The sequence below is a fragment of the Mizuhopecten yessoensis genome, unplaced genomic scaffold (genome assembly GCF_002113885.1).
Source record: "Mizuhopecten yessoensis strain PY_sf001 unplaced genomic scaffold, ASM211388v2 scaffold7055, whole genome shotgun sequence".
NCBI lineage: Eukaryota > Metazoa > Mollusca > Bivalvia > Pectinida > Pectinidae > Mizuhopecten > Mizuhopecten yessoensis.
The window spans coordinates 504,877-515,388 of record NW_018406858.1 but is presented as its reverse complement, the minus strand read 5'-3'; the positions used below and the strand labels follow the sequence as shown (position 1 = coordinate 515,388).

The following is a 10,512-nucleotide window of genomic DNA, read 5'->3' as shown; positions in this document are numbered from 1 at the left end:
AATAAACCTGAATGTATCTTCTAATACTTGTAAGAAGGTATGTGAGCTTCATTGGCTATGATGAAGTAGGATAAATGTTTTGTGTTCTGGTCTTGTCTGTTTCTTGCGACCTAATTTGAATGACGTACATGTATTTTCAGACTCGACTCCATAGGAATCTACTTTGTGATGTTCTCTGAGGTAGTTCAGTCACTGATGAAGGTAAGAAATCTGCAAGCTACTGGTGAATTATATAATTATGCACTTAGGTTTCAATTTCAGGTATTTTCTTCAAATCATTAATTTTGAAATAATTTCATTTTCTAAATGTAGACAATATGAAAAAAAGATCAGTATGTCCTACTGTTTCTGTTAGGATCACTGCCTCATTGCACTATCAAATCTCTTTTTGTTTATTTCATCAATTTTTTGTCTAAAAGTATTGCTTTCTTTTAAGAAGTGATTTATTAATACTATTGCATTAAAATTCATACATGGTACACAAGGGCAGCATTAACAGAAATTCCTTGGTTAATTTGGCAAAAATGAGTTTCTGGATTTTTATTGTTAAGCGTAATTGAAAAAATATGAATTTATTTTTGTAAATATATGTCCCATTTTTCATGTCCTGAAACCGACTAATGCTTTAATGTTCTTATTATGTGTTGTAAAATGGAAAACTAAAGTGCTCTTCAACTATGTTCACTAATTGTCAAATGTAGCTTGGAGAGGTGAAATATAGGATACTAAAATTAGACATTTTGCCTGTTATATACAGAGTTATGGCCCTTTGTTAATTCTTGATACCGAAGTATGCATAGCTTTCACCCATGTTTTTACCAATGTTTCTGTATCATTGCAGTTTTTCCTCATATTCTTTTTCTGTAACAGGTGATGTCAGTGTTGCTGTTATTCCTCCTATCCTTTGCCAGTGCCTTTGGTATCACCATGGCTCAAACAGTAAGTGTCTCAAGTCTTCAGTAAGTGTTTCAAGTCTACAGTAAGGGTCCCAAGTCTACGGTAAGTGTCCCAAGTCTACAGTAAGTGTCTATGAGAAGTGTTTTAAGTCTACAGTTAGTGTCCCAAGTCTACAGTAAGTGTCCCAAGTCTACAGTAAGTGTCCATAGTCTGCAGTAAGTGTCCATAGTCTACAGTAAGTGTCCATAGTCAACAGTAAGTGTCCCAAGTCTGCAGTAAGTGTCCCAAGTCTGCAGGTAGTGTCCATAGTCTACAGTTACTGTCCCANTCTACAGTTAGTGTCCATAGTCTACAGTAAGTGTCCCAAGTCTACAGTAAGTGTCCATAGTCTACAGTAAGTGTCCGAAGTCTACGAGAAGTGTCCCAAGTCTACAGTAAGTAAGTGTCCCAAGTCTTCAGTAAGTATTCCAAGTCTGCAGTAAGTGTCCATAGTCTACAGTAAGTGTCCCAAGTCTACAGTAAATGTCCCAAGTCTGCAGTAAGTGTCCATAGTCTACAGTAAGTGTCCATAGTCTACAGTAAGTGTCCCAAGTCTACAGTAAGTGTCCACAGTCTACAGTAAGTGTCCATAATCTAAAGTAAGTGTCCATAGCCTACGAGAAGTATCCCAAGTCTACAGTAAGTGTCCATAGCCTATGAGAAGTGTCCCAAGTCTACAGTAAGTGTCCATAGCCTACGAGAAGTGTCCCAAGTCTACAGTAAGTGTCCCAAGTCTACAGTTAATGTCCGAGGTGTAGACTTATTGCCCTATGTTTCCTGCTTCACTTTATCGACGGCTCTCATTTACTGTAGTAAGCTTATAGCACTATGCATGCTAAAATCAGGCCTTGAACTCCACTTTATACAGAGTAATGGCACAATTTTTCAACCATAAATATCTCTGTCTCAGGCATTTTCAATGAACTGTGTCACCTTCAATTCCCACTTTGGTGTGTATACTAATATCAGGTCTTGTGTTTTACCTCATCCACAGTTCTGGCCCTTAGTTCACCTTACATCACTTTGGTGTGTATACTAATATCAGGTCTTGTGTTTTACCTCATCCACCGTTATGGCCCTTTGTTCACCTTACATCACGTTGGTGTGTATACTAATATCAGGTCTTATGTTTTACCTCATCCACAGTTATGGCCCTCAGTTCACATTACATCACTTTGGTGTGTATACTAATACCAGGTCTTTTGTTTTACCTCATCCACAGTTATGGCCCTCAGTTCACCTTACATCACTTTGGTGTGTAAACTTATTTCAGGTCTTGTGTTTTACCTCATCCACAGTTATGACCCTTTGTTCACCTTACATCACTTTGGTGTGTAAACTTATTTCAGGTCTTGTGTTTTACCTCATCCACAGTTATGGCCCTTTGTTCACCTTACACACTTTGGCTAGGCATATCTCAATTTACCTATAGTTGCCGAATTTTATACGTACCTCTTGAGATGACAGAGTGTCACATACCTGTACTTAAATCAGGTGTAGTGCCCCATTTCTACAGAATCATGTTCCTTAGCTCACAACACATCACTACATTGTATGTCTGAGTTGGTGTCACATAAAAAACGTAGGTCTTGTGCCCAACTGTCTCAAAGGTTTTTGGCTTTTCCAAATTTTCTATACAGAAATTTGTCAGAACCTGGGGACGATGCCTCTGAATTAATATATGTGCTAAATGTGAGTGCTGTATTAGTATTAGATATTAAAAAGTGCACTTAATTATATTACAAACATGACTTTTAGAGAACACTTAGGTGGATATATTTGAGTGATATTTTTTTGGCCTTTTAATCATCAAGCATGGTTTGAAATTTGGGTCAGCCAGAAGTAAAAAAAACCAGTGGTAAATACAAAGTTGGAATATACTTTATATTTCATTAAATTGATTGGGTGCTTGGGTGTGCTGAAGATCCTGACAGATCTGTAGATATAATGCTCAATACATGAACAATCACTAATGCTGAATTTTTCTTATATATCTAATGACTGATGATGATATTACAGCCCGGTCTCACACCAGATAGTTGGTATCCAATGACCGTCCTGTCCATGACCCTTGGTGAACTCAACTTTGTCAGTAACTACGCGAGTGAGACCAATGCTCCGTTTGTAGTAGACAACATGCTTCTGATGACCATGTTTATGGTCATAATGCCGATAGGTCTCATGAACCTGCTGGTAAGTCTTAACATACAAGTACATAATGTCTACTCAAACTGCAGGTAAGATGTCCTGTAACTGACAGCAACAATTTGTTTATAAAGTTACTATAACCCTTCAGCAAGTAGCACTACACAGGTTGGCTTTGATGAATTAGCATACATAGTTTGTAACATCAGCAAAGTGCTGCACCTTTTAGGACTTATTATTAATTCTATTATGATGATTCAAAAAAAGATTCTAGCAGTAAATATCACTAGAAGGTGCAGATTTCACCAAGCTAACAGTTTCAGGAATTGGATTTCACCAAGCTGTTTCAGGAATTATTGAGGACCTTGGACACAGTAAAGCAAAGTCCTGTTTTTGGGGTTGGATATAAGATTTATCAATATTGTTAAGCACATATATTTTGTTTACAATACTCATGTTTAATGTTTGAAAGATATCATTAAATGATTTTATTTCCAAACTTTCTGTTTTATTGTTGTAGGTAGGTATTGCTGTAGGTGATATAGACAAGATACAGAAGGAGGCCTACCTGACCCGTCTCTCACTGCAGGTAATTAAAGCTTTCCTAATGTACCCAGTTCATATACCAACATATCTGAGCCAGGCTTAATCCTTAACTTACAACAATTCAAATAACTTGTTTTCACATTTATATTTAATATTTGTTTTCCATCAAAAGAGGACACACAGATATTTGCTAATATAATGTCACCTCATTGTTTTGTGTTGGTAGATACAAATGCTTTGTTCATATGAAGCCACATTCCCCAGAATCATTCAGAGAAAACTATACAAAAGGAGGTTTGAGATGAAACCAAACATGGAGAGTCAGTCGTGCTGGAATCAGGTAAGTACTTATACAGGTCTCACTAGACTGTAGTTACTGTGTAGGTAATCAACACTCATCTTTCACCGTACTCATCAGACTGTAGTAATTGTACGTGTAGGTAATCAACAGTAGTTAGAGCACTCATCTTTTACCGTACTCATCAGACTGTAGTAATCGTGTAGGTAATCAACGGTGGATAGAGCACTCATCTTTCATCGTACCCATCAGATTGTAGTAATCGTGTAGGGAATCAACAGTGGATAGACCACTCATCTTTCACCGTCCTCATCAGACTGTAGTAATCGTGTAGGGAATCAACAGTGGATAGACCACTCATCTTTCACCGTCCTCATCAGACTGTAGTAATCGTGTGGGTAATCAACAGTGGATAGACCACTCATCTTTCACCGTCCTCATCAGACTGTAGTAATCGTTTAGGTAAGCAACGGTGGATAGAGCACTCGTCTTTCACCGTACTCATCAGACTGTAGTAATCGTGTAGGTAATCAACAGTGGATAGAGCACTCATCTTTCACCGTACTCATCAGACTGTGGTAATCATGTAGGTAATCAACGTTGGATAGAGCACTCACCAAGATGGCAAGGGGTTGATACTCTGATCAGATGTGAGAACTTAGGGTCACTTGCTTGACCAGGAAGATTTCATCTGTGTTTTTCAGTTTCCTCCTATTTTAAGATCTCGTACAAGCTGTTATCCCAGCCATTAATAGTGACTGATAAAGGTGATAAATAAATCCTGTTTCAACATTGTTGTAAAATACATTAAAGTTGAGTTCAAATATTGAAATTGATATATCTTTCTAGTTCAAGAAGAAGCTTTTAAAAGTGGAAAACAATGAGAAATATTTAGAAGAGGACAGCAATGATCCTATGTCAGAAATGCTCAGCCAAATAAAACATGACATGAGGAAGCAAAAGGCCATGTAAGTTTTTCAGGTTTTTTCTTCAAATAATTAGCCATTTTAATAATGTGTATCCTTCCATGCATACACTTGTTTGTATGTATATGTATCTGATTGTTTTTTTACTCTGTTGTTAGGTTACAATAGAATGACACACTCTGTTGTTAGGTTACAGTAGAATGACACACTCTGTTGTTAGTTTACAATAGAATGACACACTCTGCTGTCAGATTACAATAGAATGACACACTCTGTTGTTAGGTTACAATAGAATGACACACTCTCTTGTTAGGTTACAGTAGAATGACACACTCTGTTGTCAGTTTACAATAGAATGACACACTCTGCTGTCAGGTTACAATAGAATGACACACTCTGTTGTCAGGTTACAATAGAATGACACACTCTGTTGTCAGATTACAATAGAATGACACACTCTGTTGTCAGATTACAATAGAATGACACACTCTCTTGTCAGGTTACAATAGAATGACACACTCTGCTGTCAGGTTACACTAGAATGACACACTCTGTTGTCAGGTTACAATAGAATGACACACTCTGTTGTCAGTTTACAATAGCATGACACACTCTGTTGTCAGATTACAATAGAATGACACCCTCTGCTGTCAGGTTACAATAGAATGGCACACTCTGTTGTTAGGTTACAATAGTATGACACACTCTGTTGTCAGGTTACAATAGCATGACACTGGTGTCAGGTTACAATAGAATGACACTCTCTGCTGTCAGGTTACAATAGAATGGCACACTCTGTTGTTAGGTTACAATAGAATGACACTGTTGTCAGGTAACAATAGAATGACCCACTCTCTTGTCAGGTTACAATAGAATGTCACACTCTGCTGTCAGGTTACACTAGAATGACACCCTCTGTTGTCAGGTTACAATAGAATTACACACTCTGCTGTCAGGTTACAATAGAATGGCACACTCTGTTGTCAGTTAACACTAGAATGACACTGATGTCAGGGTACAATAGAATGACACACTCTGTTGTCTGGTTACAATAGAATGACACTGTTGTCAGGTAACAATAGAATGACACACTCTCTTTTCAGTTTACAATAGAATGACACACTCTGCTGTCAGGGTACAATAGAATGACACACTCTGCTGGCAGGTTGCAATAGAATGACACACTCTGTTGTTAGGTTACAATAGTATGACACACTCTGTTGTCAGATTACAATAGAATGACACGCTCTGTTGTCAGCTTACAATAGAATGACACACTCTGTTGTTAGGTTACTATAGAATGACACACTCTGTTGTCAGGTTCCAATAGAATGACACACTCTGTTGTCTGGTTACAATAGAATGACACTGTTGTCAGGTAACAATAGAATGACACACTCTCTTGGCAGGTTACAATAGAATGACACACTCTTTTGTCAGGTTACAATAGAATGACACACTTTTCTTCAAATAATTAGCCATTTTAATAATGTGTATCCTTCCATGCATACTCTTGTTTGTATGTATATGTATCTGATTGTTTTTTTACTCTGTTGTTAGGTTACAATAGAATGACACACTCTACTGTCAGGTTACAATAGAATGACACACTTTTCTTCAAATAATTAGCCATTTTAATAATGTGTATCCTTCCATGCATACTCTTGTTTGTATGTATATGTATCTGATTGTTTTTTTACTCTGTTGTTAGGTTACAATAGAATGACACACTCTTTTGTCAGGTTACAATAGAATGACACCCTCTGCTGTCAGGTTACACTAGAATGACACCCTCTGTTGTCAGGTTACAATAGAATTACACACTCTGCTGTCAGGTTACAATAGAATGGCACACTCTGTTGTTAGGTTACAATAGTATGACACACTCTGTTGTCAGGTTACACTAGAATGACACACTCTGCTGTCAGGGTACAATAGAATGACACACTCTGTTGCCAGCTTACAATAGAATGACACACTATGTTGTCAGGTTACAATAGAATGACACTGTTGTCAGGTAACAATAGAATGACACACTCTCTTGTCAGTTTACAATAGAATGACACACTCTGCTGTCAGGTTGCAATAGAATGACACACTCTGTTGTCAGGTTACAATAGAATGACACACTCTGTTGTCAGGTTACAATAGAATGACACACTCTGTTGTCAGTTTACAATAGAATGACACACTCTGCTGTCAGGTTACAATAGAATGACACACTCTGTTGTCAGTTTACAATAGAATGACACACTCTGTTGTCAGGTTACAATAGAATGACACACTCTGTTGTCAGTTTACAATAGAATGACATACTCAGCTGTCAGATAACAATAGAATGACACACTCTGCTGTCAGATTACAATAGAATGACACATTCTGTTGTCAGGTTACAATAGAATGACACACTCTGTTGTCAGTTTACAATAAACTTACATTGTTGCCAGGTTGTAATTTATTCTTAAAATTTTATTGCCAGGTTACTTTAGAGTTAAACTGTTTGTTGCCAGGTTGCTATAGACTTACACTGTTTGTTGCCAGGTTTCTATATACTTACAATTTTGTTGCCAAGTTGCTATAGACATAACCTTTTGTGCCAAGTTGCTAAAGACTTAACTTTTTGTTGCCAGGTTGCTAGACTTACACTTTTTGTTGCCAGGTTGCTATGGACTTAACTTTTTGTTGCCAAGTTGCTATGGGCTTAACTTTTTGTTGCCAAGTTGCTATGGACATAACTTTTTGTTGCCAAGTTGCTATGGGCTTAAATTTTTGTTGCCAAGTTGCTATGGAATTAACTTTTTGTTGCCAAGTTGCCATGGACTTAACTTTTTGTTGCCAGGTTTCCATAGACTTTCACTGTTTGTTGCCAAGTTGCTATGGGCTTAAATTTTTGTTGCCAAGTTGCTATGGTCTTAACTTTTTGTTGCCAGGTTGCTAGAGTTACACTTTTTGTTGCCAGGTTACCATAGACTTTCACTGTTTGTTGCCAGGTTACCATAGACTTTCACTGTTTGTTGCCAAGTTACCATAGACTTAACTGTTTGTTGCCAAGTTGCTATGGGCTTAACTTTTTGTTGCCAAGTTGCTATGGACTTAACTTTTTGTTGCCAGGTTACCATAGACTTTCTCTGTTTGGGGCCAAGTTACCATAGACTTAACTTTTTGTTGCCAGGTTACCATAGACTTTCTCTGTTTGGGGCCAAGTTACCATAGACTTAACTTTTTGTTGCCAGGTTTCCATAGACTTTCACTGTTTGTTGCCAAGTTGCTAGAGACTTACACTGTTTGTTGCCAGGTTTCTATATACTTACAATTTTGTTGCCAAGTTGCTATAGACATAACTTTTTGTTGCCAAGTTGCTTTGGACTTAACTTTTTGTTGCCAGGTTTCCATAGACTTTCACTGTTTGTTGCCAAATTGCTATAGACTTAACTTTTTGTTGCCAGGTTACTATAGACTTTCACTGTTTGTTGCCAAATTGCTATAGACTTAACTTTTTGTTGCCAGGTTACTATAGACTTTCACTGTTTGTTGCCAAATTGCTATAGACTTAACTTTTTGTTGCCAGGTAACCATAGACTTTCACTGTTTGTTGCCAAATTGCTATAGACTTAACTTTTTGTTGCCAGGTTACTATAGACTTTCACTGTTTGTTGCCAAGTTGCTAGAGACTTACACTGTTTGTTGCCAGGTTTCTATATACTTACAATTTTGTTGCCAAGTTGCTATAGACATAACTTTTTGTTGCCAAGTTGCTATGGGCTTAAATTTTTGTTGCCAAGTTGCTATGGACTCTACTTTTTGTTGCCAAGTTGCTATGGATTTAACTTTTTGTTGCCAAGTTGCCATGGACTTAACTTTTTGTTGCCAGGTTACTATAGACTTTCACTGTTTGTTGCCAAGTTGCTAGAGACTTACACTGTTTGTTGCCAGGTTGCTATAGACTTACACTTTTTGTTGCCAGGTTGCTACAGATGCAGGCGGCCCAGAAACAACAGCAGGAGATGATGAGGCAGATCTGCAGTCATCTAGACGTCAGTGTGTCACTTAGTCGTCTGTCACCTGTTGACTCTGTCCGCTCAGATATGCTGAGTAGAATGGACATTTCATAAACAATTGCTAGTACCGAGATATTTTGAATGTTTCCTTCCATATTATTGCTGGGTCGATTGCCGGTAACCAAGTGGCTCAATTATTCAGAGCGTCCATCTAGTTTCCAGAGGGTCCCGAGTTAAAATACTGATGTCGCTGTGCATTTTCCCCATTCATTAGTGTCTTCTGGGTCAAACAATTTGTTGAAGGAATTAGGAATGTAGCAGAATTGGCCTGGGTCAATTGCCATCAACCTGGTAGGCTCAATTGGTTGGAGTATCACTCTCAGGGTCACAGATTTGAAGTCAGGTCTGAAAGTGCATTTTTCCTTTCGTGTTTCATATGAATCAGCCTCAGTATATTATGTGCTTTGTTGGGTGGGTATTCTGATCCAATGTACTTGACACATGGACAACATTGATGTATATAACATAGATATAACAACTCAGTACAATGTTCAGAAATGCATGCATAAGTAGCGAGCTATCTTCCCATTTTGTTGGCCCGTCAGATATAAGGGTAATGAGGGGAGGTAACTCTGATAGAATATGTCTATAACTGCTATATAAACATGCAATATCAAGATCAGCTACTGTATAATTTTGGTTAATATTCCATGAGGTCACACCATCAAGGAAAGGTTAGATATAAAACCTTTAAAATATGAACATCTTCTGTAAACTATGACATCACATAATATTGTGTTGGAGAAAAGTATTTAACAAATATTGATACTTACACTTTTCAAGGTGTGAACTATCCTTGTCTCACTCCAGTGCCGAGATGATTTCCCTGTATAACATTTGTATTACAGAAGTTCAACCAGGCATAAATGCCACTTCAACACTGTACTGGTCACAAAACATCAACGTTGCATTTATTATAGGGCCAACAGGGTAAAAAAGAAAGAATCATTCATGTCCTCTGGAACTACATGTATCTCAAACCCAAAGGGGTGAAAGATTCTCTCAATCTGTAATTAGAGCATTGATCGAGTATCCTTGAATTGTCTCCCCTGTTTTATGATACTGAAGGGTGTTACTTTAGCTAGTATTCAAACCTAGGTATCAGTATAAATATACATGGTGTCGGATATATCTATACCTGTTACTTGTATTGTTGATATATTTTCTATATATTGTTATATACTATTGGTGCAATAATGCAGTCATTGTAGACTTACACATGTACTTGTATCTTTATATTTCCTCAGAAATAAACTTTTGCTCTAAATTATTCCATCAATTTCTGTTTTTTTGTTCTTAAAAAAGTATGTACCTTTAAGTTATCCAAAAGGAATAAGATGATTTGTACATAATGGCAGAAATGTACATTCCCCATTTTGAAACTTGTTCCAATGTTTCCCCTTGGTAGACTTGTTTCTTCAATCTCATATGAAAAGTTAAAAAAATGAGATTATGTCATTCCACTGCAAGTTTGATGTCATTTTAATTCATTTTGCTGAACTTTGTTTTAAAGTTTAAATATTTTATCTATTTGTATTGCTGTGTCCTATATAATTTAAAATTTTATTCAAATTTTAACTAATATTATAGCTTTAAACTTTGG

At 37.1% G+C, this 10,512-nt stretch overlaps 1 protein-coding gene across 1 annotated transcript in view; it reads left to right on the top strand.

Moving 5' to 3' along the window:
* The window catches only part of LOC110452996 (transient receptor potential cation channel subfamily A member 1-like), a 46,325-nt gene extending 36,161 nt beyond the window's left edge, over positions 1-10,164 (top strand). Inside the window, exons 24-30 of the mRNA XM_021501785.1 lie at positions 141-201; positions 871-939; positions 2,956-3,129; positions 3,602-3,670; positions 3,854-3,967; positions 4,775-4,893; positions 8,816-10,164. Coding sequence (XP_021357460.1) covers positions 141-201; positions 871-939; positions 2,956-3,129; positions 3,602-3,670; positions 3,854-3,967; positions 4,775-4,893; positions 8,816-8,963 — 754 coding nt within the window. The 3' untranslated portion in view covers positions 8,964-10,164. The remainder of the gene's footprint in view (positions 1-140; positions 202-870; positions 940-2,955; positions 3,130-3,601; positions 3,671-3,853; positions 3,968-4,774; positions 4,894-8,815) is intronic.
* Positions 10,165-10,512: the final 348 nt, after the last annotated feature.